This window comes from Choloepus didactylus, chromosome 14 (assembly GCF_015220235.1).
Source record: "Choloepus didactylus isolate mChoDid1 chromosome 14, mChoDid1.pri, whole genome shotgun sequence".
Lineage (NCBI taxonomy): Eukaryota > Metazoa > Chordata > Mammalia > Pilosa > Megalonychidae > Choloepus > Choloepus didactylus.
The window spans coordinates 98,713,414-98,740,449 of NC_051320.1; the positions used below are offsets into that span (position 1 = coordinate 98,713,414).

The window sequence follows — 27,036 nt, forward strand, 5'->3', positions numbered from 1 at the left end:
ATGGTCCCAGAAGGAAAGCTAGAACTTGTATAACACAGTGACCCTGGCAGTGGGGAAGTTCTTTCATGAACCAGAACAAGTGTACAAAACTTTTAGAAAGAGTTAATAATAGAGAGGTATATGGGGAAAATGGACCTCCTGCAAACTATTGGCTAAACTATAGTTAACAGTAATGTTTAATATTCTTTCATCAACAGTAACAAATGTACCACACAAATACTAGAATACTAGGGATCAACAATAGGAGGGATAAGGAAGGTGGGAAGTTTTGGGTTTTCTTTTATATTTTTATTTTTTATGTTTCTGTTTGGAGTAAGGAAAATGTTCTAAAATTGACTGTGGTGATGATTCCACAACTATGTGGTGATACTGTGAACCATTGATTGTATTCTTCAGATGGATTGTATGGTGTGTGAATATATTTCAATAAAAATGCATTTTCAAAAGGAGCCATTAGTTGATGGAAATAAGTCCACACTCATAACAAAATTTCATAATTGAAAGGAATGCATTTAATAAATTTTGGAAAATACCTCAAGTCATCGTGTACATGTCACTCTGATGCACCACATGCCCTAGGAAAGGAGTTCTAGAAAGCAATGGAGCACAAATATGATCACGGTGAAACTTCCACTGACATAAAAAACAACAGTGGGAAGTCTGGGGTAAGAGGGTCTGAGAGCACTGAAAAGTGGGAAGAGGGAGGGCAGAAAAATTCCTACTGGGGCAAATGGGAGATGTCCCAACTACTGAAAGACAGAAGTGGAAGATTCCTTAAGAAGGTTCAAAACAGTAAACTAATTAGAGGGGGAAAAAGGGAAAAGGACAAAAAAATTGGAGCAAGCTGGAAAAGTGAAGAACATAAGACGTTCTTGAAAAACATAACAAGAGCATCTCAGAAGACGTCAGTTAGAAAATCTCACTTCTTCGAGAGCTGCAGGAGGCGCAGGCCCGTGTCGGGGTCGGTGACGCATTTCTCCAGCAGCTGCAGGTAGGTGAGGTTCTCGTGCGTGTTGGGGTCGAAGAAGCCCTTGGTGTCGTCGCCGGGGTCGGACAGGACGCGGTTCATGTCCTCGTCGAAGTAGCCGCGCTGGTAGGCCACCTCCACGGGCACGCGGTGGCTGTGCACCGGGTCGATGACGCCGCCCGTGGCGATCTGGGCCTCCAGCAGGCGCACCCCGTGCTCCCTGACGATCAGGCCCTTCTTCATGGCCTGGAAGAGGGAGATCTGCCCCCCGGTGTAGGGGTCGGTGTAGCCGGTGACCGCGCGCTCGGCCGCCAGCAGCTTCTGGCGGATCTCGCCGCCCACCACGCCCGCGGCCACCGCCTCCTCCACCGACAGCCGCTGGTTGCGCACCGGGTCGACGACGAAGCCCGTGGCTGCCTGCGCCTCCAGCAGCACCAGCGCGGTGCCGGGCCGCAGCAGGCCCTTCCACATGGCCTGGTAGATGCTCATCTTCTCGGCGCGCCCCGGCTCGTCGCGGGAGGGCGCCAGGACGCCCGCGATGCAGCCGGTGCCCTCCAGGTAGCGCTTGACGGAGTCCATCTCCGTCACCTCCTGCAGGGTCTTGGTGCCCTGGGCCAGCTCCAGCAGGGTCTCAGGGCCCAGGACCCGGGCGGCGCGCAGCTCCGAGGCCGACACCTGGCGCCGCAGGCCGCGGAAGGACACCTTGCTTAGCCGCGCCTCGTTCTCCTCCACCAGGCGGGTGAGGGTGGAGAGGAGGGCGGGCAGGGCCAGGGTGCCCGCTGCGTGCTGCGCCAGGAGCTCGTCCCGGCGGGCCTGGCTCAGGGAGGAGGAGAAGAGGACGTCCCACGCGGACACGCGCTGGCCCTGGAACTGCCCGACCTGCAGCTCCAGAGTGGCCGCGCGCAGGGCCTGCTCCTGGCGGCGCCGGGCGCCCTCGGGCTCGGGCTCGGGCTGGGTCGGGGAGGACCCCGCGTCACCGTCAGCGCTCGTCTGCGGCCCGGGTTCCTGCGCCCCGGACACGGTTTCCCGGGACCCGCCCCCCACGCCCTCGGCCTCTTCGACGATGGCCGTCAGCCTGCAGATCAGCGCGGGCAGGGTCAGCGCCCCCGAGCCGAACTGGGACAGCAGCTCCTCGCGCGTGGCGCCCTGCACGTAGCTGGATGCCAAGACGTCCCACACGGGCACCGGTCCGCCGCGGAAGCGGCCGACGCGCAACTCCATGGTGGCCTGCCGCAGGGCGCCGTGAGGGTCCGGGGCGGCCAGCAGCGCGGTGAGGGCGGCGCCCACCCCCTGCGCGCTCAGGGCGCCCGCCCGGTACCGCCGCAGCACGTCCTGTCGCAGGCCCTCGGGGACCTCGCGGAAGAACAGCAGCTCCCACACCGAGAGGCTCTGGCCCCGCAGGGCGCCCGCCTCCGGCGTCACCGGGGCGTCCCGCAGCGCGCGGCGCAGCTCCTCGCTCAGCTGGTGCACGGCGGAGCCCGGGGCCGCCAGCTGCAGCATGAGGAGCCCGGTGTCGGGGTCGCGCACGCACCTGCGCAGCAGCTGCAGGTAGGTGAGGTTCTCGTGAGTGTTGGGGTCGAAGAAGCCCTTGGTGTCGTCGCCGGGGTCGGACAGGACGCGGTTCATGTCCTCGTCGAAGTAGCCGCGCTGGTAGGCCACCTCCACGGGCACACGGTGGCTGTGCACCGGGTCGATGACGCCGCCCGTGGCGATCTGGGCCTCCAGCAGGCGCACGCCGTGCTCCCTGACGATCAGGTCCTTCTTCATGGCCTGGAAGAGGGAGATCTGCCCCCCGGTGTAGGGGTCGGTGTAGCCGGTGACCGCGCGCTCGGCCGCCAGCAGCTTCTGGCGGATCTCGCCGCCCACCACGCCCGCGGCCACCGCCTCCTCCACCGACAGCCGCTGGTTGCGCACCGGGTCGACGACGAAGCCCGTGGCCGCCTGCGCCTCCAGCAGCACCAGCGCGGTGCCGGGCCGCAGCAGGCCCTTCCACATGGCCTGGTAGATGCTCATCTTCTCGGCGCGCCCCGGCTCGTCGCGGGAGGGCGCCAGGACGCCCGCGATGCAGCCGGTGCCCTCCAGGTAGCGCTTGACCTCGGTGTTTTTCCTCATGTCCTCCACCGTGGTTCTTCCTTTTTCCAGTTCTTCTAACATTTCCTTTGTGATGATTTCGGACTTGAAGAGCTCAGAGGCCGTGATTTGCCTTCTAATTCCTTTGAACCATATCTGTTTACTGCTCTTTTCCTTTGCTTCAATTATATCCAGAATAATTCTGACTACCTCCTGGAGGGCCCGTGCTGTGTCCTTCCTGTATTTGTTCACCAGCTCGTGCTTCTTCTCCTCCGTGATGTACTCGGAGTTCAGCAGCTCCCACACCGTCAGCCTCTGTCCCCTGAACCTTCCCTTGGTGATCTGCACCTGCTCTGCCTCCAGCGCCTTTTTGGTGGCCTCGTCAATGTACTCGCTGTTGGTTTTGTCCTTGTCTATCGGGAGCAGAGACCAGCCCGTCTTCTCATCGATCCTGGTCCTGCCCTGCAGCTCCCCGTACGTTGCCTTCTCCTGTGTATTGGGGTCCAGGAACCTTCTGTTCATGTGCTTCTCGTCGGAGACGAGCGCATATGTGTCCTCGTTCAGGCAGCCACGCCGGTAGGCTGTGTCCAGGGGCAGCCGGTGGCCGTGCCACGGATCGATGACGCCCCCTGTGGCCACCTGCACCTCCAGAAACCTCAGCGCGTCTTCCCTTCGGACTAATTTCTTTTGCATGGCCTGGAATAGTGAGATCTTGTCCCCTGTGGCTGGGTCGGTGTAGCCTTTGGCTGCCTTCTCAGCCTCCAAGAGCCTCTCCCTCAGCTCTTCGCCCACCAGGCTGGTGGCCATGGCCTCCTCCACAGACAGCCGCCGGTGGCCACGGGGGTCCAGCAGGAAGCCCGAGGCCACCTGCGCCTCCAGCAGTTGAGCCGCGACACTGGTGGAGAGAAGCCCCTTCCTGCTGGCCTCGTAGATGCCTGTCACTTCCTGCCTGGGGGGCACCGTCACCCCGGCAATGCAGCCCCTGCCCTCCAGGTATGTCCTCACGTGCTCCAGCCCGCGGAGGGTCTGTGCCCGGCCGGGGTCCCCCAGGAGTGCTTCCAGGGTTTTCTTATCAATGATTCCGGCGTTGAATAACTCTGCGGCCGTCACCTGCCCTTGCATCCCCGCCACCCAGACCCCTTGGCTTCGCTTTTCCGTTTCCTCGACGGTCGTGGTGATGACAGCCAACAGTCTCTCCAGACTCATGCTTCTGGTTCTGAATTGCTGGACAAGTTCTCGCTTCCTGTCCCCTGTGAAGTACTGGGAGGACAGCAGCTCCCACACGGAGACCGTCTGATTGGCAAACAGCCCCACGCGCATCCTGGCCGTCCGTGCCCGCAGTGCTTCTCTCGTGGCTTTGTCGATGTACACGTACGGCTCCCCTTTCTTCACGATTTGCAACATGTACAGCCCCGTGTCGGGGTCGCGCACGCAGCGCTCCAGCAGCTGCAGGTAGGTGAGGTTCTCATGCGTGTTGGGGTCGAAGAAGCCCTTGGTGTCGTCGCCGGGGTCGGACAGGACGCGGTTCATGTCCTCGTCGAAGTAGCCGCGCTGGTAGGCCACCTCCACGGGCAGGCGATGGCTGTGCACCGGGTCGATGACGCCGCCCGTGGCGATCTGGGCCTCCAGCAGGCGCACGCCGTGCTCCCTGACGATCAGGCCCTTCTTCATGGCCTGGAAGAGGGAGATCTGCCCCCCGGTGTAGGGGTCGGTGTAGCCGGTGACCGCGCGCTCGGCCGCCAGCAGCTTCGTGTAGGTTTCCTTGCCAAACATCCCTGCGGAGAATGCCTGCTCCACGGTCAGCTTCTGGTTCTCCACGGGGTCGATGACGAAGCCGGTGGCCGCCTGGGCCTCGAGCAGCACGAGCGCGGTGCCAGGCCGCAGCAGGTGCCTCCGCAGCGCCTCCGGGATGCTCACCCGCTCCCCCGTGGCCTGCACCAGCACCCCGGCGATGAAGTTAGCCCCCTCCAGGGAGCGCCGCACGCTGTCCATCTGCGTCACCTCCTGCACGGTTTTCCGGCCCAGGCTCAGGTCGTCCAGCGTCCTTTTGTCTATGAGCTGGGACCTGAATAGGTCATGGGCCGACACCTGCTTGCGCAGCCCCCGGAAGGTGGCCTGTGGGGGCTGCTGCTCCGCCGCCTCCACCAGGGCAGCCACCGTGCTGACCACCTGCTGGAGGGCCGTGGCCCGCCCCGAGCGGCACTGCGCCAGCAGCTCCCGCCGCCGGTCAGCGCTGACGTACTCGGAGTGCAGCAGCTCCCACGCGGACACTGCCTGCCCCTTGAACCGCCCCGCGCTCACGGGCACGCTCAGTGACCGCAGCGCCATGGCCGTGTGCTCGTCCACCTCGGGCGCCGCATCCTGGCCGAGTGGGAGCAGCCGCAGGCCCGTGTCGGGGTCCGAGACACAGCGCTCCCTGAGCTGCTGGTAGGTCACCTTCTCCCGCGTGCTGGGGTCAAAGAAGAACTTGTGGTCGTCGTCCGCGGAGGTCAGCGCCCGGCCGGTCTCCTCGTCCAGGAGGCCGAGCCTGCAGGCAGCCGCCACGGGCAGGTGCACCCCGTGCCCCGGGTCCACTGCGCCCCCCGTGGCCAGCTGTGCCTGCAGGAGGGGGCAGCCCTCGCTGCGCGGCACGAGCCCCTTCTCCATGGCCTGCCACAGCGAGAGGGTGGCCCCGGAGTAGGGGTCCATGTGCCCGCCCACGGCCTGCTCAGTCTGCCGGAGCTGCTCGCTCAGCGCCCCGTCTACCAGGCCGGCCTGGACCGCGCCGTCCACCGAGAGTCTCTGATTGGTCAGGGGGTTGACAAGGGCTCCGCAGGCCACCTGGGCCTCCAGCAGCCTGTGCCCCAGGCCCGCGGGCAGGAGGCCATCCCGCACAGCCTGGGCGATGGTCATCCTGGTACCGGCCGGCTGCAGCAGCACCCCAGCCACACAGCCCGTGCCCCAGAGACAGGTCTTCACTGCAGGCTGCTTGGCCACCTCACCCGGTGACTGCCTGCCCTGGGCCAGGGCCGCCAGGGTCTCCCGGGTGATGATGCCCATGTCCAGCAGCCAGACGGCGGGGACGTCACCACGCGGGCCGGGCACTGTGACGTGGGCCCGGGCCAGGAGCTCCGCCTCCTGCACCTGCTCCATCACGGCCGTCCGCAGCTGCTGCACAGTCTTCCTCCCGGTCCTGAAGTCCTCCAGGAAGCCTGCACGCTGCTCCTCGGTGAGGTGGCAGGAGCCCAGCAGGTCCCAGAGGGTCGTGCCGTCCTCGGCCCCTGGCTCAGCCTGCAGGGTCTGCTGGATCTGCGCATCCGTGGGGACGGCGGGGGCACTTTCCGGCAGGGGCAGGAGGCAGAGCCCAGAGGCCTCGTCCTTCAGACACTGCTCAAGCAGCCGGGCATACCTGACGTGCTCCTGGCTGTCCGGGGTGGGGAAGGCCCGTGGGGTGCTGGCCAGGGCTGTTTCCATCTCGTGGTCGATGCAGCCGCGCTCGGTAGCCACGGGCAGGGCCAGGTGGAGGTGGCAGGCAGGGTCAATGATGCCCCCCGTGGCCACCTGGGCCTCCAGGAGACGGGTGGCCTGCTCCGCAGGGACGAGGCCCTTCTTCATGGCCTGGAACAGGGGCACCCTCTTCCCAGAGAAGGGGTCCCTGAAGCCCGTGACGGCCTGCTCGGCCCACCGCAGCCGGCAGCACAGCTCCGGCCCCACCAGCCCCCGGCGCACGGCCTCGTCCACTGACAGCGTCTCCAGGCTGCCGGGGTCCAGGATGGATCCGGTGGCCGCCTGGGCCTCCAGCAGGGCCACGGCCACGCCTGGGCCCAGCAGCTGCTGCTGCATGGCCTGGTAGAGGCTGAGCTGCCGGTTGGAGGGCTGCAGCAGCACACCGCCCACGGCCCCCGTGCCCCGCAGGTGCCTGCTCACTCGCTCCATGCCGAGCAGAGCCTCGGGGCGCACCGTGCCTGCCAGCACCCGGTCCAGGAGCTCCTGGTCGATGACGCGGGCCTCCAGCAGCTGGTGGACACTGACCCGGCCCCGCAGCCCGGGCAGCGAGATGTCGGCCCACCTCCCAGCCTGGCGCTCCAGCAGCTGCACCAGCTGCTCCAGGCTGAGCTCGCGCCGCCGGAAACGCTGCAGCAGCTGCCTGCGCTGCTCCTCGCTGAAGCACTCGGAGTTGACCAGCTCCCACAGGGAGACCCGCCCGGCCCGGAAGCGGCCATGCCGCACCGACAGCAGCTGGCTCTGGAGCGCCTGCCGGGTGGCACCGTCCACGAGCTGGGGCTGCGCGTGGCTGAGCGGCAGGAGGCGCAGGCCCGTGTCGGGGTCGGTGACGCATTTCTCCAGCAGCTGCAGGTAGGTGAGGTTCTCGTGCGTGTTGGGGTCGAAGAAGCCCTTGGTGTCGTCGCCGGGGTCGGACAGGACGCGGTTCATGTCCTCGTCGAAGTAGCCGCGCTGGTAGGCCACCTCCACGGGCAGGCGGTGGCTGTGCACCGGGTCGATGACGCCGCCCGTGGCGATCTGGGCCTCCAGCAGGCGCACGCCGTGCTCCCTGACGATCAGGCCCTTCTTCATGGCCTGGAAGAGGGAGATCTGCCCCCCGGTGTAGGGGTCGGTGTAGCCGGTGACCGCGCGCTCGGCCGCCAGCAGCTTCGGGTACATGTCCGGCCCGATGGCGCCGGCCCTCAGCGCCTCCTCCACCGAGTGCCTCTTGTTTTCTTTCGGGTCAACGATGAAGCCTGTGGCCGCCTGCGCCTCCAGGAGGACAAGGGCCGTGCCAGGCCGCAGCAGCCCACCTTCCTGCGGGCCTCGTAGATGCCAAGCCGCTCCTGGGCCCTGGGGCAGCAGCAGGCCAGCGATGCAGCCGGGTGCCCTGAAGGTAGCGCTGCACGTTGTCCAGGAGGCCACGGCGCCGCCGAGGTCTCCCCGCGCGTCAGCTGCTCGTACACGTCCCGGTCGCATGATCTTGGCTTCCAGCAGCTCTCGCGGCGCCACGGCGTCCCCTCAGCCCAGTAAAGGTGACCTTGGCGTCCGCCACCGCCTGCTCCACGGCAAGCCCTCAGCCGGGCAGCCAGCTCCTCCTCCGAGAGCGCCCCCGTCCCGGTGCTGCTTGGGCCAGCGCTGCCCGCTGCTCTGTGGGGACAGCCTCAGAGAAAAAGCAGCTCCCAGAGAGACAACGGGCCGGCCCCGGAATTTCCCCACGGAGACGGTGGTCATGGCTGCGATCAGGGCCTGCCGGGTGCTGTGCTCGACATGAACGGGGTTCCCTGAGTGCTCCCCCTCGAGGGGCAGGAAGGCGAGCCCGTGGCCGGGTGGTGACGCAGCGGGGCCAGCAGCTGCCCGTAGCCGAGGCTCTCCTGCGTGCGGGGGTCTGAGAAAGCCGCTGGCTTGCGAGAGGCATGCTGAGTGTCTGTGTCCAGGCAGCCAAAGCGGAGGGCGGCTTCCAGGGGCAGCCGGAGCCGGCGTGCTGGACACACCACCCTCCGTGGCCAGCTGGGCATCCAGCAGCCGCAGCGCCAGTGGCCGCTCCCCAGCCCCTTCTTCATGGCCTGGAAGAGGGGATGCGGGCACCGCTGAAGGGGTCGAGGTAGCCCGTCACCGCCTGCTCCGCCACGAGGAGAGGCCCGTGCAGCTCGGGGCCAACCAGGCCCACCCTGACCGCCTCGTCCACCCCCAGCTGCCGGCCTGTGGCTGGGTCAACCAGGGTGCGGGTGGCAGCCTGGGCCTCCAGCAGGGGCAGTGAGGTGCCACGGGGAGCAGGTGCTCGGTGGCTGCCTGGAAGAGGCTCTTCCTGTGGCCGGCGGGCAGCAGCACGACCCCTGCCATGCCACCGGTGCCCTCCAGGTAGCGCTGCACCTCGGCACGTGCAGCCACTTCGGGCACTGCCAGCCTTCCCTCCTGCAGGCCCCGGGCCGTCTCCCTGTCCAGGACGCCAGTCTCCAGTAGCTCGGCCACACTCACAGCACCCCCAGGCTGCGGAAAGTTGGTCTTCAGGGGCAGCAGGGCCAGACCCGAGCCAGGGGCTGCCACACACCTGCCCAGCAGCTCGCCATAGGGCAGTCGCTCCAGTGTGTTGGGGTCGCAGAAGCCCGAGGAGCCGGGCTCGGGCTCTGACAGGCAGCGCCACGTCTCCCGGTCCAGGAGGCCGAGCTCACAGGCCTCCTCAGGAGCCACCGCGTATCACCCCTGCACGGGGTCCCACCAGGCCCCCGGTGGCCATCTGGGCCCTCCAGCCAGCTGCACCCCAGTTGCCCGGTCCACCACCATCCTTCCCGATGGCCCTGGAAGAGTGCCAGGTTCCCGCCGCCATAGGGGTCGGTGTAGCCGGTGACTGCACGCTCGCCACCAGCAGCTTCTCCTTCAGCTCCAGCCCCACCAGGCCCTGCCGCAGGGCCTCAGACACGGGCAGCAGCTGGCCCAGGGTGGGCTCCACGAGGCCCCCGGTCGCCGCCTGAGCCTCCAGCAGGCCTGCCCGAGCCCCGAGGGAGGAGGCCCTGCCTCATGGCGGCGTAGGACACTCAGCACCTGGCCAGAGGCCTCCACCTGCAACCCCGCGATGCTCCTGGCCTCGGCAGACAGGGTGGCCTCGGCCGGGGACTCAGCGGGGACGCTGGCCCCCGGCATGGCCTTCTTGGCCTGGGGGACCCTGGCTGACTCCATGCCGTTGCTGACCAGGACGTCCAGAGGGGTGGAATGGCCGTTCATCGTGTCCAGCTGGTTGGCAGGATGTGCCCAAAGCTTGGCTCTTGTCTGCTCGCTGCAGGGGATGAAAGGGCTCAGTTAGGGACCCTGGAGGGGCCCGGGCGACCCCTGCCAGTGGCTGGAGAAGCCGCGCGGGTCCCCGACCTTCCCCTGCTGCTCCGGGAGCTGGCCCCGCCTACCCAGAGGCCCCGCCCCAAGTTCGCAGCCCCACCCACCCTGAGCCCCGCCCCACAGCCCGCGCCCCCCCCACCCCGATGCCCCGCCCCCAGAAGCCCCTGCCTGGGATGCGCGCTCCCTCCGCCCCGCTTGCTGGGCGCCTCCTCCCGCAGCCTCTGGGCATCCCCCCACCTTGCTCCCAGGGAACGGCGCCCCCCCCCGGGCCCCCCCGGGGTGCGCCCCTCCGCCCCGCACCCCCAGGACCGGCTACCGCCTGGCCCACCCCGCCCCGCTGCTCATGCCCGGGCTCCTCTCTCGCGGGTACACGACCCCGTCCGCATCCCCCACCGTGGGCGCCCACCGCCCTCCTCACCAGAGACCACCCGTGTCTCCACGAGGGCGTCTGCGCGTCCCGGGGACGCGGCAACACATCACCCGCTCACATGGGGCCTCAAACCGCAGAAACCCGTCCCCGAGGCGAGGTCAGAGGCCGGCGGGCTGCGCCCGGGGGCCCCGGGCCTCTCCCCACTCCTGGGGGCGCAGGCCCGCCTTGACCCCTCGGCTGGTGGCCGCCAGGCCCCGTTCTCCGCCACCGTCTTCTGTGCCTGCCTGTCCTCTCCTCTCGGAAGGGTGCTCGTCACTGGATTTAAGGCCCACCCCACATCCCGGGGGCGTCGTCCCGGGACTCGGCGCTCACTACCTCTACAAAGACCCTGTGTCGAATAAGGTCACTTTCTGAGGTTCTGGGGTGTTCAACCCCTACACACCGTCTGGGAATCACCCCGATGCAGTCCCTGCCCCCGTCCCCACCCCTCATGCCCCTCCACATCCCCCTCCTCACCGGACAAGGCCACACCTGAGACCAGACAAGGACACTGGGGCGTGGAGGGGGCGTCAGCCGGGGCTGCCCGAGGATGCCCCGCCCTGGGCCTGGCTAGCACCCCACATCTGCTCCTCCTCGCCTGGCTGTGGGGCCTCTCTGGGGAGCGGGGCCCTTGCAGCGCGTCTGGACCCCAGTCGGCGGCCTCGCTGTCTCTCGGTGTGGTCCGGGGCCACCCTGCTCCCTGGGCTGCCTCTGGTGGCAGCTCCTCATGGACCAGGTGTCTGGGGTCCCTGGCCATGGCAGGTGTCTGTCCACTGACTGGGTGCCATGGGCGAGGCCCCCAGTGAGACGTCCTGGCCAGGCATGGCAGCCCCAGCACCCCATGCAGCTGGGCTGTGTGGTGACCTTGGGGTCTGGAGAAGGACCCCCTTCACCTGGTGGCCCTGCACTGCCCCTGAGAGAGGCGTGGGGGGCAGGCGGGGGCTGAGTCCCCGAGGCCGGCCATCCCAAGCCAGGGCCTTGGTATCCCGTGGCAGGGTGGACGCTGTGTGGTAACCCCGAGAATGAGGACGCCCCCCAGCTGCAGGGAGCGCAGGGACAGACGGGGTATTTCCACTGCCGAGAAGCAGCACGGTGCTGAGGCCACTCCTTCCTGGGGCAGCCAGTGACTCGTCACTCGCCGCCTGGGGCTGTCCCCGCTTGGTCCCCCGCAACTCAACTTGGGATGACTCTGAAGGCGAGGGGGCCCTCACAGCTTTCCCACTCACCACGGGCTGGCCGAGGCCCGCTGCCCCGTGAAGTCCTGCTTCTGCCCCCACTTCCACAGATCTCATCCCTGGGAGCATTCAGGGGGCATCCTGCAGCCAGTCTGCTTCTCAGACCCACAGACCTGGTGCCCAGAGGGTGTGAGGGGGTCCCTGAGACGGCTGGAGCTGGTGTGACCCAGGGGTGAGACCCTCGCCTGGGGCTGGAGGCGCGTGGAGGGCTCCCAGCTCGAGGAAGCGAAGTGTGGCTGGAGGAGGCACACTTCCCGAGTTCAACACTTGTGGACCAAAGCCACAGCAGTTCACACAGTGGGGGGTCCTGGGCCGTGGAGGGACAACACAGACACTTGGACCGAACTGAGTGCCCAGAGGTGAACCCACACATCCAGGCCGGCGGCTTGCTGATGAGGTGCCAAGTCCTCTCATGGGGGACAGAACAGCGTCTTCAGCAGACGGTGCTGGGGCAGCCGGAAGTCCACACGCAGGACAAAGGTGGAGACCTACCTGCCACCATACACAGAATTAACTCAAAACGATCAAAGACCTACATATAAGAGCTGATAGTACATATAAAATTCTTACAAGAAAACAGGGGGGTACCTTCAGGAACTTGAGTTAGGCAGTGGATTTTTCAAATTTTACATCAAAAGCATGAGAAACCAAAGAAAAAGTAGACAAAATGGACTTTATCAAAATGAAAAACTTTTGTACCTCAAAAGACATTACTGAGAAAGTGAAAAGACAAACTACTGAATGGGAGAAAATATTTGGAAGCTACATGTCTGATAAATGTTTAATATCCAGAATATATGAAGTCCTACAACTCAACAGAAAAAAGACAAACAACCCAATTTAAAAATGGGCCAAGGATTTGAACAGACTTTTCTCCAAAGAAAATATTCAAATGGCCAATAAGTACATGAAAAGGTGCTCAAGATCATTAGCTAGTAGAGAAATGCAAATTAAAATTACAATGAGAGACCACTCACACCCACTGGGATGGCTCCTACTGGAAAAACTGAAGATAACAAGGCTGGAGAGCACGTGGAGACACAGGAGCCCCCAGACGTGGTTGGTGGGACGTAAATGGTGCGGCTGCCATGGGAAACTCTGGTGGTTCCTCAGAAAGGTGTAAACTTAGCTCTCCCGTGTGACCGGCCGTCCCGCTCCCAGGGGTACAGTGCGAAGAACGGAAGGCAGGGACTCGGGCGGGTACCCGTACATGAGGTTCAGCACAGCCTTATTCGTTGTCGCCACAAGGTGGACGCCACCCCAGGTGTCTGGCGACAGGATAAACCAGACACGGTCCCGGCCCGTGGAGCATCGCTGAGCTGTAGGAGGAGGTGCAGTGGCTGGCGCATGCCGCCCAGCACACGTGAACCTGAAGACATCTGTGCCAGTTTGGATATATTATATCCCCCAGAAAAAGCCATGTTCTTTAATGCAATCTCATGGGGCAGATGTATTCAGTCTGGATTAGGTTGGAATCTTTGGATTAGGATGTTTCCATGGAGATGTGACCCACCCAACCGTGGGTAATACCTTTGATTAGATTATTTCCATGGAGGTGTGGCCCTGCCCATTCAGGGTGGGTCTCAATTAAATCACTGGAGCCCTGTAAGAGCTCAGACAGGAGCTCCAGTGCTGCAGTTTAGAGAGACATTTTGAAGAAGGCCATTGAAGTAGACTTGCTGACGTTTTGAGATACTAGCCCAGAGTTTGCTCCAGAGAAGCTAAGGGCAAAACACCACAAGAACAACATTTTGAAGAAAGCGCAGGAGCCTACAGAGGAGTGGAACACAACCTGGGATCAGCAGACACCAGCCATGGCCTTCTCCAGCTGACAGAGGTTTTCTGGATGCCATTGGCCTTCCTCCAGTTGAAGGTACACTTGGTGTTCATGCCCTTAATTGTGGACATTTTCATGGCTTTCAGCCTGTAACTTTGTACCAAATAAACCTCCTTTATAAAGCCGATCATTTTGGTATTTTGCATAACGGGCAGCATTAGCAAACCGGAACAACATCATATTGAAGCGAGACACAAAAGGACAAATATCCTATGATTTCTCTGAGCTGAAATACTTAGAATAAGCAAATTCACAAAGACGGAAAGCAGGAGTGGTTCCCAGGAGCGGAGGGACAGGGGTGAGGAGTTCTTGCTACAAGAGTAGGGGTTTTGGTTTGAGATGATGAAAATGGTCTAGAAATAGATACTGAAAAGTTATACAGTATTGTCAGTGTACTTAATGTCAAAGAATTGTTACTTAAAATGGTTAAAGTGCTTTTTCTGTTATGTATGTTTTACCACAACTAAAATAAATATATTATTTTTTTTAAAAAAGCCCAGCACGGACGCTGGGCACCTCTTTCCACTGGCCCGGCCAGGGGTTGTTGTAAGACGGGCTGAGAGTGAAAAGGTCACGGCCCCGGCAGGAACCAAAGGGGACCCAGACTCACAGAACAAGCATTTCTGGGCAACACACCAAAAAAATCTGTGAATCCCCAGAGTTCCCCTGCACCTGCAGGACACCCTCCGCCACCCTTCCTCATGCAGGGCCCCCACCCCTGTGGACACCGCCCACTCCTCGGGATCTGCCTCCACTCCTCCCGGCCCCGACGTGACAGCCGGCTGGGCTTGCTGGGCTGCGAGGAGGGGGGGCTGCACCCACGGGAGCCGAGACGTGTCCAGCAGGAGTGGGGGTTCCAGAGTGCTGGAGGAAGGAGAGTAGAGTACCAAACTGAGCGCCATGGTGTGCTTGCCTGTTATGGGATAGAACATTCTGGAAAGGGACCTGGGAGTTGGGTAACACATGGCTGGAATGGGCCAAGATGTGACCCCAATCCTCAGAGCAAAAGATGCACAGGACGGCCATTGGGGGACAAGGGGTGTCCCCACCAACTGCCCAGAGGCCCGTTTCCAGACCAGAAGCCACCGATGAAGAGGAAGGGCACACGGAGAGGGCGCCAAAGGGGGCTGAGGGTGGCGGAGCACTGGGGAGAAGGGATCCCCTGGGCACCCTGTCAGTGGGTGAGTGAAAGCCCAGGTGGCAGGTGGGTGAGAGGGGTCCTAGCCAGGGCGGCTCACGGGGGGGTCACTTTCCTCGGTCCCTGATGCCCACTTGCAATGGACGGACTTGGCAGCTTGGCATGACCTCCCGCCCCCCCCAAGTGGCGGCCGATGAGCAGGGGAGGGAGCCCCTACAAACAGCTCAGGGGCCAGTGGGGCTAGAGGGCCAAGGGCTGTGTGATGCGTCACCCTCCCCACCCCGGGGCAGGGGGGCACAGGCCCGGTGGCCCCATGTTCGCCCCCTGGAATCCTGCCATGGCCCATGGCCTCTGCGGAGCTGGGGGCACCCGGACCAGGGGAAGGCCGGGCAGCAAGTCCTCAAACCCGATGGAATTCGAGGTGGCCTGTGTGGGCAGCTCATGGGGAGCCAAACACAGGTCTCTTGGGGTTCCAGAGCAAGACCACGACGCTGCTCCAGGAGAACCACACCCCTTTCAAGGGAAGCAGCTCCACATCACTGCCTGTGGGCCCCGAGACACAGTGCCTGGCTGTGGGGCCCCGGGGGGCGAGCGCACCGGAACCACTGTCATCAGTCGGGGTCTGTCAGACCCACGGTAGTCATGCAGTCAGCTCTGAACGGCGGCCCCCACACGGCCCTGTGTCCCAGAGGAGAACACCAGTCTGGAACCAGGGCGGGAGCTTGGAGTGGCTCTGCTCCCCATCACTTCTGTTGACCCCGTGGGGGGCTTAGCCCTCCCGTCCCTGTGAGTCTGGGCTCTGGTCCCCAGAAGGGCCCAGCTACAGCACCCTCGGGCCGCTAGGCTCCTTCCAGGGACGGTGGGGCTAGGAGCCCACCTGCTGGTCTCAGGAGGAGTGGACAAGCCGGCCCCCAGCTGGAGAGGGCCGCAGCACCCATGGGCTTCAGACCCTCAGAGACTGAGGGCAGCAGGTGCGGGTCAGGGCGGAAGGGGATATGGCCTCCAGGGTGGGCGACAGGCAGGAGGGCCGCGTGTCCAGGGGCTTCTTCTCCCAGGAAGAGGCCGCCGGCGGCCGGGGGGAACTGGATGGCCGGGGGGCAGGGTGTGCCGTGGTCGGTTGCCAGGCCGCTGGCTAGGGGGGCAGCTGAGGCCCACGCTACAGGCCGGCGTCCCTCGCCCGGCCCTCCTGAGCCCCCCCAGTGCTGTCTGCAGAGACCTCAGGGACCCCACAGGACATGGGCCCGTTGTCCGCCTCCCTTCCTGCCCGGGGCGCCCTGGGTCACCCAGGCATGGCCGGCGTCCAGCGGGAGCAACCAGGTAAGAGCGCTCCTGGGGTGGCCCGGGACCGGGGTAAGAGACGGGCGGGGACGGCACTCTAGGCCCAGGCGGGGCGGCCGGGACTGGGCGCCGGGCAGCGGCGGAGACAGGATGCGGCAGGGAGGCCCCGCCCTGGGCAGGAAACCGGAGGGCGGAGGGAGCAGCTCCGGGAAGCGGCTCAAATTCCGGGAAGAGAGAGGAGAGCCAGGGAGGGGGTTCGGCCTGCTGGGAGCGCGTGGCAATGCGACAGTGGGCGGGGCGGGTTGGCGGCTCCCGGGCCCCCGGCTCGGCCACGCCCCGTCCGCGGGGACCTTTAGCCTGATGCGCGCACCGGGCCCCGCCCCGCCCCTTCCAGGCTGCACACGAGGAGGGCGGGGCGGGGGCCTCGGGGGTGCGGGGCCCTGGCTGGACAGGTCCGGGGCTCTGGACAGACGGGGGTGGCAGAGGCGCCCGGAGCGGGGGAAGGATGGTTTCGAGGGCGGGAAACCGGGGGAGCCAATTGCCACAGAAACCAGAGAGGTGGCGGCCAGTGGGGAAGGGCCGGGCAGCTCTCCCAGCCCGGGAGGGAGGAGGCCCTTCCTGGGCTCTGCTGAAATGCCCCGAAGGGGCCCGCCCGGACTGCCTGGGACCTACACAGGGACAGCGACCTTGGCTTTTGTCCCAAGGTGCCAGCGCCACCCACCTGCACCCTGACCCCCACACCTCCCCCCCCCAGGGCAGAGATCAGTCCCGACAGAGCTCGGCAGGATGTGCGGGAGCAGTGCCAGGGAGCAGGGCTGGGGTGGGCGTCCGGGCCCTCCTGCCCCTGCCTCCCAGGGGTCTGGGGAGGACCCTGCTGGGCGGAGACCGTGGGAGCACCCCGACGGGGCGGTGCCGCCTCCCTGTCCCGCTCCCAGCGAGGGGCGGCGCCCGCACCTCCCAATTTGTCAGCCTAATTGCCTGGCGCCCGCCCTGCCCTGCGCCCCCGGGGTGGGGTGTCCTGAGAGGGGGCGAGGGGGACCTGGGAGGGGACTCGGGGAGGAACCCAACCTGCAGGGCCGCGCCCAGAGCGCCGCACCCGACTTGCCTGGAAACAGCCGGGCAGGTGGGCCCCGCGCCCCGGGCTGCATTTCCCACGCTCACGCGGGGGCTCCGCGACCCCCACCCCAGCCCCGCGCCCGGGCTCGGAGGGCAGCCGGGACCCCCGTTCCCCAGAGCTGCAAGGGCCGGGCCTCAGCGTCGCCCTCGGCGGGGGCAGCTCAGGGCTCGGGGTGGGACGCCCGCCCGGCCACGCCGCGAGCTCCCGCGCCCCCAACCACATTTCAATCGGGGACCGTCACCCACCTGTCCGCACGGCTCCGGCGCTCGCTTTGCAGTCGGCACCTTGTCTGGCCCCCGCGCGCCGCCAGAATTTAAACTCGCGCCCAGGCCCCGCCCCTCCGGGTGGGGGGAGCGTCTGGGAGGCGGGGCCCGCGGCCAGGTGCGGGGCAGCCCGGGTGCAGGTGCCCGGAGCCCGCAGGGCCGGGCCGTCGTCCCACTAGGGGAGCCGAGCTAACGCGAGGGGGCGCGGAGCAGGAACCCCCACTCAGAGGCCCCGGGGAGGGACGCGGGGCGGCGCCGGGGGGTGGGCGCGTGTCCGGGGTGCGAGGCCGACCCGGTTGCTGCCAAAACGCTGCGTTACTTCCAGAGAGTGGAGCCCCCCCCGCTCCGGGTCGCCCCCCGCGTGGTCCCTGCTCCGTCCGCTCGGGGCGCCCGCTGCTTCGTGTCCAGGGCGGCTCAGTTCCAGGTCCTCGGGGGCTGCCCTGGCCGGGCCCCTCTGCCGCCGTGAGCTTGTGAGAGCTGACAGTGCTGTGTCCCCGGCAGGCTTGCAGCCCTGTGTGAAAGGGGGAACAGGCCTCACCCCAAGTGTCCACCATCCCCTCATCAGGACTCACAGCAAGGCCCTGTGGGCCTGGGGAGGGTCCCAGCACCCACCTTCTGAGGCAGGGGCTGCTGGAGGTGCAGAGGCTGGGGCGGGCTGGGCCAGCCTGCAGGGTCCCTGCCTGGGACAGAAGCTTTGGGTGGATCTTCTGGCGGGTCCTCTCCTCTGCCGCCCAGAGATCCGACGTGGACTGGGTGGGGCAGAGCTGCTGCCCCCACCCCTGGCCCAGGGGCTTCCTCCTCTGTACCCCAGACTTGGAAGCTCCCCGGGCACGGGCTCCCCACAGCCCAGCCCTCAGCTCTGCCCTGTGGTTCTTGAGCAGAGACTCATCCAAAGCTGCCAGCTGCCCCCAACAGGCACCAGGACGGCACGGCCAGAGGACTGCACGGGCATGGGGGGCTGGGGAGCCGGGGGGCTGGGGTGCTGGGGCTGCTCCCACAGCTCTGCCCCAGGCCCCACTTCACTCTTGCTCGTGGCAGATCCCCGGACAGCCTCTGTCCCCGTCAGTGTCCACCACACTGGCCATGCCATGTGGCCACTGCTGGCCGCCACAGAGCCCTGCCCCCAGCAGAGTGGGGCATTCCAGCTTGGGTCCCCCCAAGGTGCTGCCAGCCCCCTCCACCCCCAGCCCTGCCCACGAGATGCTGAGATGGGCCCACGAGGTCCTGCTGGGAAACATGGCCCCCCCAATGTGGCTCGAGGCTGAGCCGCCACACGCAGCACCCCGGCCAGGCCACGGGCTCCAGCTGTGCGCCAGGTGTGTGCCAGAGGAAAGGGGCAAGGTGGCCTGTGCTGCCTTTGGCCCCGGCGCCTCTCGCATGCACCAGGTGGCCGGAGAGCCCCTCTGCCCCTCACCTCCTCCAGGTGCAGGCAGGCCACATGCAGCTGGGCCTGTCCCAGCCCTGCCCCAGGCACCCGCCAGCACTCGCCACCAGTCCTTCTCCTGAGCTCCTTTCCCCAGGCTTGGACCTCCTGCGGCTCCAGCTCCCCAGGGTGGGCCCCGGTCCCTGGGCTGCCCTGTCAGGGCCCCTCTGAGCCAGTGCCTCCCCTGGAGCTCGGGTCCAGGGCTACGGGCAGCTCCACTTGCACAGGAGGGAACGGGGTGGGCGGGTGGGGGGATCCCCGTGCTTACTGTCACCCACAGCTCTACTTCTGGCACTGCCTGGAGCTGGCGCCTGCCCTTTGCTGGCCATGGTCATCCAGAGCCCCACCAGAGCCCCACTCAGCCCTGCAGGCCACCCAGTTCCCCCAGAGCACCTGCGGGCCGGAGGGCATGGCGGTTGGGGAGGTCCCCAAGGCCCCCTTGGTCACCTGGGGCTCGGCCTGGGGCAGCCAGTATGGGGGTGTGAGCAGCCCCTCCACACAGTGACCCCGCAGCAGCAAGGTGTCCCCTGAGCTCTGGCCTGGAGAGGAAGAACGGAGGACAGGGGTGGTGTGGGGGACCGGCCGGCTGGGAGGGGTGAGCGGTCGGGGACAGTGGCCCGCTGCCCTCGCCAGGGAGGGGCTGATGCTGTCAGCAGGTCCGGGTGGCCGCTGCCCTTCTCGCAGCAGGGGCTGCTCTCCCCACAGCTCCCTTGGGGACCCCTGCCATCGAGGAGCCGTGGTCACTTGCCCTGACCCAGAAGAGGCTGCCCCACTCCTCTTGCCCCCCATCCTGAGCCTCCACCTCCACCCTCTCTGCCAGTGCCTGACGCTGCCCCCCATCAGCCAGGGGGTGCCCCCAGCTGGCTGGTCAGTGTGGCAAGAGGGTGGTGCCCTGGCCTGGCTTCCCCAGGGTGGTCCCTGCCCTCCTGCCCTGGGTCTCAGAGGCCAGTTGGTGGGAGGATCCGGGGCCCCTGGCCGGGCACCCATATCGGGGTGAGGGGAGGGTCACTCCCCAAGCAAAGAAGAGGGTCTGGAATTTCAGGACCTCCCCATGGAGCCCCAGCTTCTCCCATTTTACAGAAGGGAGGAGGGACAGGGCTGAGCCAGGGCAGACCCCGTCTGTGGCCCCCCAAGTTGTGGCTCCAGGTGGTGGGAACCCGGGAGAGAAAGCCCCCCGCACCCCAGAGGGAGCTTCTTTATGTGTCTGGCCCCAGATGTATTTTTAGTTTCCAGTTATTGCATAAACATTGCAATCTGAATTGGAATCCTGACTCGACAGATGCCTTGGCGCTCTGTCCCCCCAGTACAGCTTGGGGTGGGCCATGCCCCCGGGGGCCCCTGGCAGGCCACACTCCCTCCCCAGGTCCGTCTCCGGGGTGGCAGCCAGGACCTGTGCGGCCGCCATGGCCCTGAGCCCCAGGAGAGCTGTTAGAGGAGTGGCAGCAAAACCCCGAAACGGCCACAGGAAGTCTCCCCGGCAGCCCTGCCCGCCCCAGCTCCCCCCCTTCCCTGCTGCCCCCACATGGCCTCCTGCGAGGCGGGTCCCTTCCGCTAGGCCCCGGCCCCAGCCCCAGAGTCCCCAACTTGCCAGCCTCCCTGTGGGCACCCTCTCCTCCCACAGGACTCTGGGGCGAGCTCCTGCCTCCCCCAGGACTCCCAGGTCCTGCGGGGCTGGGGCTGCCCTCAGGCACCAGCCCTGCTCACCGGCTGCAGCTCCCGGACCCCACCAGGTCTGCTCAGCCGCCGCTGCCTGGACGCCAGCCCCACGTCCTGCTCCCGAGTCTCTGACCGGCGGCCCCCAGGGGCTGCACCCCTGCCCACAGCACAGCTGGGAGAGACAGCACCCCTGAGAGCCCAGCCCCGGCCCGGCGCCCCGGCCCACCCTCCTGCGCACCTGGGCCCCCGAGCCCGTCCCCCGGGCCTGGCCGCACAGCACCTCTGCAGCACCCCACAGGCCCTCGGGCCCAGCCCGGCCAGGAGCTGCTCCCCTGGGCCCAGCCTCGGGCCACCTCGAAGCTCCAGGCCACTGGGACAGCCTGCTCCAGGAGTCCCCACCTGGGACCGAGACAGGCGGTCAGAGGCCACCTCCCCAACACCCCTGCCCGTCAGCCTGTGCACCCCACAGGCTCGCCTGGGTCCCCCACCCGCCCGGCCTCACTGGCCTCTGCTGCCGGAGCAGCTGCTCCCGCCGACCACTCGGCTCCCCCGGGCTTGCTCCTCCTGCAGCCTCGGCTCCCCCAGCCGGTGCCAGAGCAGCCGCCAGGGCAGGGGAGAGGGCTGGGCACAGGGCACCGAGGCCCCCACCAGCCTCCCACCACTGGCCGCGGGGCCTGGGCCGGTCCCAGTCACCCCTGAACCTGCGGGTCAGCCCACTGCCCAGCGGGGAGGGTCTGCAGTGCTGGGCCCTCAGCCCAGGTGCCTGCCCCCAGCCCCGCACCTCCTGCTCCCGCAGCTGGACTGAGGCCACGGCAGCACTGGGGGACAGGAGCAGCTGCCGCCCAGCCAGCCATGGGGAGCCCGGGGGCCGGGGCCTACAGGAGCACAGGGTCAGCCCCAGGCCAAGCCCCACTCCACAGCCTCTGCCACCACTGTCTCCATCACCCCTGTCACCTCGGTCACCTCAGTCACCTCAGTGGCACGTGGGCCACACCAGGTCCAGGAGGTCCCCGGCGGGAGCAGGACCCCGGAAGCCACCACCAGAGAGGGGTTTCCCTGCTTGCGTGGTTCCTCCACTCCCGGAGGCAGCTGAGCCGGAAGGGGGGCCCTGCCAGGCAGCTGTGGGGGTCCGACTGGAGGTCCTGCGGGGGAACTTGGGCGGGTCCCATCCTTAGGCGCCTGCGGGGGGGTGGGAACCGGAGGCCCCTGGAGTGGACCCCACCTGTGCCCAGGTGTGCCTGCTCCTGGCTCCCCTCTCGGCCTCGCCTCCCGCCAGCCACCCGAGTCCTAGGAAACAGGCCCACGGCCTCAGCCACGCGGGTGGGGAAGGGGCTGCAGGGCTCAGGCTTCCCACGCTCCCCCTCGGTTTCCCGCCCGGGGGGCTGGCTTGGGGGCACTCAATCCCCACCTGCTAAGGGGCTGCTCCCACGGCAGGGTGGGGAGCAGGCTGGGGAGGGAGGGGCCGCTGGGGTGGGGTCCAGGCTGCCCTGGAGTGGCCTGGGGTCCACACCGCACAAACTCCTGGGAGCCCACCTCCTCCGCAGCTGCACAGATCCCACCCCGGGGGCCTACGTTTCCCCCCATCTGCGTGGCCCTCGCTGGCCTCTCCGTTCTTCTCCAGGACCCCACCCTTGGGGCTCAGACACTCCCATCCAAAGTTTCCCACCCCTAGACTTGTCGGCTCTTGGCTACACCCTCCCCCCTGCTCCTATAGGCCTGAAACCCCATCCTCCCAGACCTGCTGGACACACAGCAGGGGCCTCCTTAGCAGAGAGGGTGCTCCAAGCTCCCTGCGGACACACGGTGCCTGGACATGCTTTGTGGTCGGGTGGGCAGGCGGGTGCCAGCATGAGCAGAGGGTCTTCCTGTAGCCCATTCGCCCATCCGTCCATCCCTCCCTCCATCCACCCATCCATCCGTTCAGCCATCCACTGACTTCTCCACCCAAGGGTGGCCTCCACCAGGGGCCCTCCTGTCGGGGGACTTGGAGGGGTGGACTTTCCTGAACTGCCTCTGCAGCCCCCTCCCCCCAGCCCAGTGACCCGCCGGCCCAGCCCCCGCCCAGCTGCGGGGTGTAAGCCTCGGCCCTGGGAACTTTCCATCGGAAAATGTTGGGTGGGGTGGGGTGGGGTGGGGTAGGTGGGCAGACAGGCCGGGACAGGCCGGGCAGACGCTGTGGGTGGATGGGTGGTGGTTGCTGTGGCTTTCCTGGGAGGGGTGCCCCAGGATGGCCCACCCTGCCTGCTCCCTGTTTCCAGCCTCCGCCCCCAGGCCCTGGGAGTGCCGAGGAGTGGGCCCCAGCGGGACTCGGAGCCCAGGCCTGCCGCAGCCGCCGGCCCCCACACCCGGCCCAGGGGCTCCCAGGAACAGCCGTCACCACTCCGGCTTCTGGGCCTGGGATGCCCCTCCGCCCTTCAGGCTGCCCATGGTGGGGGGAGCCTAGGAGACCTGGCTGTGCCCCCACCCAAGGCAGAGCCCGGAGGGATTCATTTCTGTGAGAGCTCCCATGGCTGCTCCCCCACAGCTGTCCCCTGCCCCTGGGGGCCCAGCTGTCACCATCCCCTGCTCCTGGGGGGCCTCTCCAAGTTGCCCAAATGCCCATCTCCCGGAAGCCAGGCCTAGTACCCCCCCCCCCCCGCACAGGGAGCTGGGAAGTCTTCCGTGCTCCCTCCCCTCTCCCCGCAGAGTGACCCAGACGCAGGGGCAGCCGTGGGCAGAGGCCCCGGCCCCCAGGCTGTACCAGCTCCACAAGTGCTCACTCAAGCAAGGAGGCTGGTTTTCTGACCCTACAGCCACGTGTCCCCATCTCCCAGGGCTCGTCCCTGGTGCTGCCACAGGCCTTTGCACGGGCATTTCCCCACCAGGACCTCCCCTCTCGGGTCCTCTCCTTGCAACCTCAAGCAGATGCCCCAACTGACAGGGTGCCCCTGCCCAGAGCTCCCCCCACACCCACCCAGGCTGAGGGCCCACTCTGCCTCTCCCTCCCCAGGTGGCCGGGCCCGGGGTGGCAGCCACAGCCCCAGCCCCACTGTGCCGGGGAGTGCAGGCGTGCATGCACGTGTGGCGCTGCGTGTTTGGATGTGGTAAGGGCTGAGCCTGGAGGGAGATGCAGACTGACCCGGGCCTGGGACTCAGGAGACAGAACCCAGTCTGCGGACGAGCCCAAACTGGCCTCCCGAGCTGCTCTGCGGTTACGCAGGGCCTGTCTCAGGCAATCTAACGGGTGAGCTCGCCACGACATGTCTGGCAGAGGCTGACATGCCCGGGGGATGAGCCAGCCAGGGGGTCTGCGGGGTAGCCCCGCTCAGGGGGCTGGGAGTGGGGGCGGCAGGGCCTGTGCGGTGACTCAGGAAGAGGCCGTGGGGTGCCCCGGGTGAGCGGTGGGGAGGAGGGTGGCCTCGCAGGTGAGGGGCATGAGCAGGTGGGGAGAGGCGGTGCCAAGTCTGGCTGGAGCTGAGGGGTGGTGGATCTGAGAGCAGCATCAAGATTTGGGGTGGGAGGTGCCCGCCGAGGTGAGGGGTGGGCCAGGCGGGGCGTGAGACCCTGGAGGAAGGGGCTGGATGGGGGGCCGTGGTGTCCCCTGGGAGAGCTGAGTCAGGCAGAGAACATTCCCCCTCCTCGGCTGGCAGGGGCTGTCCATTGAGATAGGAAGTGGCTTCTCGTGGCAAGATAGACTCACCAGGGAAAGAATATGGCACGTGGGATAGTTTGCATGCATGCCAGAACGTGCTAGAAAGTCCAGAGCATTCGGGGGCATCTGATCGGAGGCACCTGTTCCCCAGCCAGGTGGGGCCCGGCAGACGGCCCGTGCAGCCCTGGAGGAGTGACCACAGGGCCCCGCGAGGGCTGGATTGCAGAGGGGGCGGCTGGACTCACAGTCCCCAGCAGTCTAGATGGGGGGGCGTTGCAGGGTCTGGGCTCCCGCCTCCCCACCCTGCCTGGCCCGCGCTGGCTCCAGCCGCCGTCCTGGGCTGCAAGTCGCGGCAGCTCCGGCTCCCACGGGCTCCCCTCCACCCCGGCCCCCACCCAGCACCTCTGAGAGGATGCGTGCCCACCCCTGGACGGGGCCCGGTGTTGAGTAAGAGGACGCCAGAGTGGGCGAGGCCAGCTTCGCAGGAAGCTTGGGCAGAGGGTGGCCTCCGGAGCCCACTCGAGGTGCAGCTGCTGGGGTGAAGACGAGCCCATGTGAGGCCTCAGGTGGCCGTTCCGACGGCCCTCAGTCCCGTTCCTGGACGTCCCCCACGCTGCAGTCAGGGCGCGCCCGAGAGGGCCTTGTCCCAGAGGCCCCTTCAGAGAGGAACGGCTTCCGGTCTGCCCGCAATCCGTCCTTCCCAGGGCTGGAACCAGTGCGGGTGTCTGAGCTTGTGCCTCGACTTACCAGGCCTGGGCCAGGGGACTTGATATCACCCCCTGGGGAGGGTAGTAGGTACGGGCGTGAGTGCCCTCTGCAGCCCCCCCCGAGCCTGAGGAGCGAGGTCAAGGCAGCTCCCTTTTCCTCACCCAAAATACCACTGGCAGGGGAGGCTTGCCGGAGGAAACCGCCTTTCTCCCAACCGCCCTTTCCCCACTACCTTATCTTACCCACATACTCCCTTGTGCCAAGGCCACTCCTGCCACCGCCAGTGCGCATGCACCGTGGCCAGAACAACCCCCGCCCGCTGCAACGGCTCCTGCGTCCTCTCAGAACCAATCCTAGCCCCTCTCCCTTCAATATTGCCATTTAAGGCTACTTCACCTCCTTTCCAGCCCTGCCCTTCTTACCAACCTATATAACCTGTAATCACCCCTGAATAAATCTCTTTGGCGCATACTCCTACTGGATGAAGAGTGTTTTTGTCCTTATCGCCGCCCTCCATACCTTGCACGCCTCTCGCCGAGGACCCTGGCCACGTCCTCCGCCTCGCCCTCGCCTCCGGGAAAGAGCCCCCGCCGCCGGTACCCTTTAAGCAGCCCCGAGAGCTGAGGGCTCGGCTACCGGCCGCCACTCCCCCTAGAAGCAGTAACCCCGACCGCAAACCAGGCCCCGAGGACTTTCTCTGAGGATCCACCCAGCCCTCAGCTTAACGCCTCCGCCTCGGCCTTGGCTTCAGGACAACTAGGAACGGGGTGTGGGGTGGGGAGACGCCTCACCTCTGCCCCTTGCCCCAGGCCCAAGTTTATCACCAGCGTTCCAGACCAGGAGAGACCCCCGCCATCCACCCTTCTTTGTCCTCCTTCTAGGACTTGTAACACCACCATCCTTCTACCAATTTCTTGTCAGTTGGGGTTGTTTTTGGTTGCTGGTCACAGAGATTTAACAGAAGGTAGTTTAAGCAGAAGAGGGAATTTATTAGCTCACATAAAGAACTCCACGTGGAGTGTGGCTTCAGGAAAGGCTTGATCTAGTGGATCAAACAGTGTCCCCTTGTTTATTTTTCTCTCTCTCATGGCCACCGTTTCTACTGTTTTGGCTTCATTGTCAGCCACATGTGGAAGTTCTAACAACTCTAGGTCACATCATCACGGCAGGGAAAAAGAAACCCAGTTGCCCCTCTCCTAGCAGTTCTAGACAAAGTCTCATCCGCAATCAGTGGCTCTGTGGCCTCAGGCACGTGCCCATCTCTGGAGCTGGGCCCTGAGCGGGAGGAAGTGGTATCCAGGAGACTATTTGGGGCACACTCACAGGAGAAGGTGAGAGGATGATGATGGCGCAAAGGGTAAGGAGCTGAAAGTGGAGTCCGTGCCCGAACGCGGTTGGGGTTTGGAGAAGGCGGACGGTGACCTCACAGATTGCCGCCTGGGGGTGGGGAGACCGCGTCTCAGCAGGTGCCAAAATGACGCAGACGGCAATGACTCAAAATGCGAGAGCCCCTCCCGGCTCCCCACCCCCCACCGGCGCGCCCGAGGGAACCTTAGACAAAGAGGGTGGAACCAGCTGGCTGAGCCCAAGAGGCTGCGGAGCAGGGGCTCAAATAAACATTAACTTCAGTGACAAAAATAATAGCTACGTCTCTTGCACACCTACGTTTGCGGTCTGAGGTTTTGCCACTTAAACGACTAAGACTTGCAAAATCAAAGAGGCTTCCCGGGGCCTCCGAGGCGGAGCGGCGGGTGGCGGTGACGCGGGGCAGGCGTGCGCGCAGCCGGGAAACGCGCTCGCGGGCCGCGGGGTGGGCGCCTGGGCGCGCGGGGCCCCCGGGTCTCCTCTGCTCAGGTCCCCCGTGGGACCGCATCTCAACCTAAGCCGGTCCCTCGGCAGCGACCCGGTCTCCACGGGAGGCCAACTCTCAGGGATGCTCGGGGGTGTCCAGAGGGGCGCGGGCCCGGCCGGCCGCGGGGGCGAGGGGCGCGGCGAGTAGGCGGAGCGCTGACCGCCCACACGGGGTGCCCGTCCCCGCGCTCGCTCGTCCCGCCGATCGCAGGACCCGGCGGCGTTTTATGGGTTTAAACGCAGAGAGGCGGGGTGGGGCCCGCGCGCGCGGTTGGCTGCGGGAGCGTCTCCGGCTCTGTCGGTTTCCCCCTGGGCGCAGCTTCCGGCCACGCTGCCCTTTCCCTCCTGCTGAGCTTTACTGTGTCCCTGATGGCCCGTGGAGAGGGAGGAGTCCCCAAAAGTTTATGCCAGCTACACTCCACCCCGGCCCACCAGCCTGCAGTCTTCCCGCCGCCTCTTCTGCAGAAGTCCCTGAGCGTGGGAACCGAAGGGCGCGGGTTGATTGACGGCGGCGATGTTGGGAAATGAGGCCACAACCACAACATAAACGGCAACGAGGCAGACAAATAATCAATACAGTGAGGACACTGCAAGAAGGGAAATGAGTAAGGGAAATGAGTGAGCCATGAAAAAAGTCAGTAAATCCCAGTTTTTTAATATT

At 65.7% G+C, this 27,036-nt stretch overlaps 2 protein-coding genes across 2 annotated transcripts; both read right to left on the bottom strand.

Moving 5' to 3' along the window:
- Positions 1-489: 489 nt before the first annotated feature.
- EPPK1 (epiplakin 1) lies at positions 490-17,114 on the bottom strand. The gene is given in 18 exon segments (XM_037803158.1): positions 490-7,810; positions 7,813-7,857; positions 7,859-7,882; positions 7,884-7,923; positions 7,925-7,974; positions 7,976-8,017; positions 8,019-8,171; positions 8,173-8,190; positions 8,192-8,343; positions 8,346-8,494; positions 8,496-8,547; positions 8,550-8,579; positions 8,582-8,767; positions 8,770-9,292; positions 9,295-9,362; positions 9,365-9,484; positions 9,487-9,773; positions 17,089-17,114. Coding segments are annotated over 17 exon segments (8,778 nt in total). The 5' UTR covers positions 9,722-9,773; positions 17,089-17,114; the 3' UTR covers positions 490-919.
- LOC119508929 (collagen alpha-1(I) chain-like) lies at positions 15,288-21,769 on the bottom strand. The gene is made up of 16 exons (XM_037802634.1): positions 21,594-21,769; positions 21,158-21,364; positions 20,688-21,060; positions 20,424-20,584; positions 20,221-20,357; positions 19,802-19,954; positions 18,923-19,068; positions 18,521-18,682; positions 18,026-18,223; positions 17,679-17,855; positions 17,399-17,617; positions 17,089-17,281; positions 16,795-16,961; positions 16,448-16,597; positions 15,732-16,188; positions 15,288-15,580 (listed from the first exon to the last, which is right to left on the bottom strand). The coding sequence occupies exons 1-16, from the start codon at positions 21,767-21,769 to the stop codon at positions 15,288-15,290; spliced, it is 3,369 nt and encodes a 1,122-aa protein (XP_037658562.1).
- Positions 21,770-27,036: the final 5,267 nt, after the last annotated feature.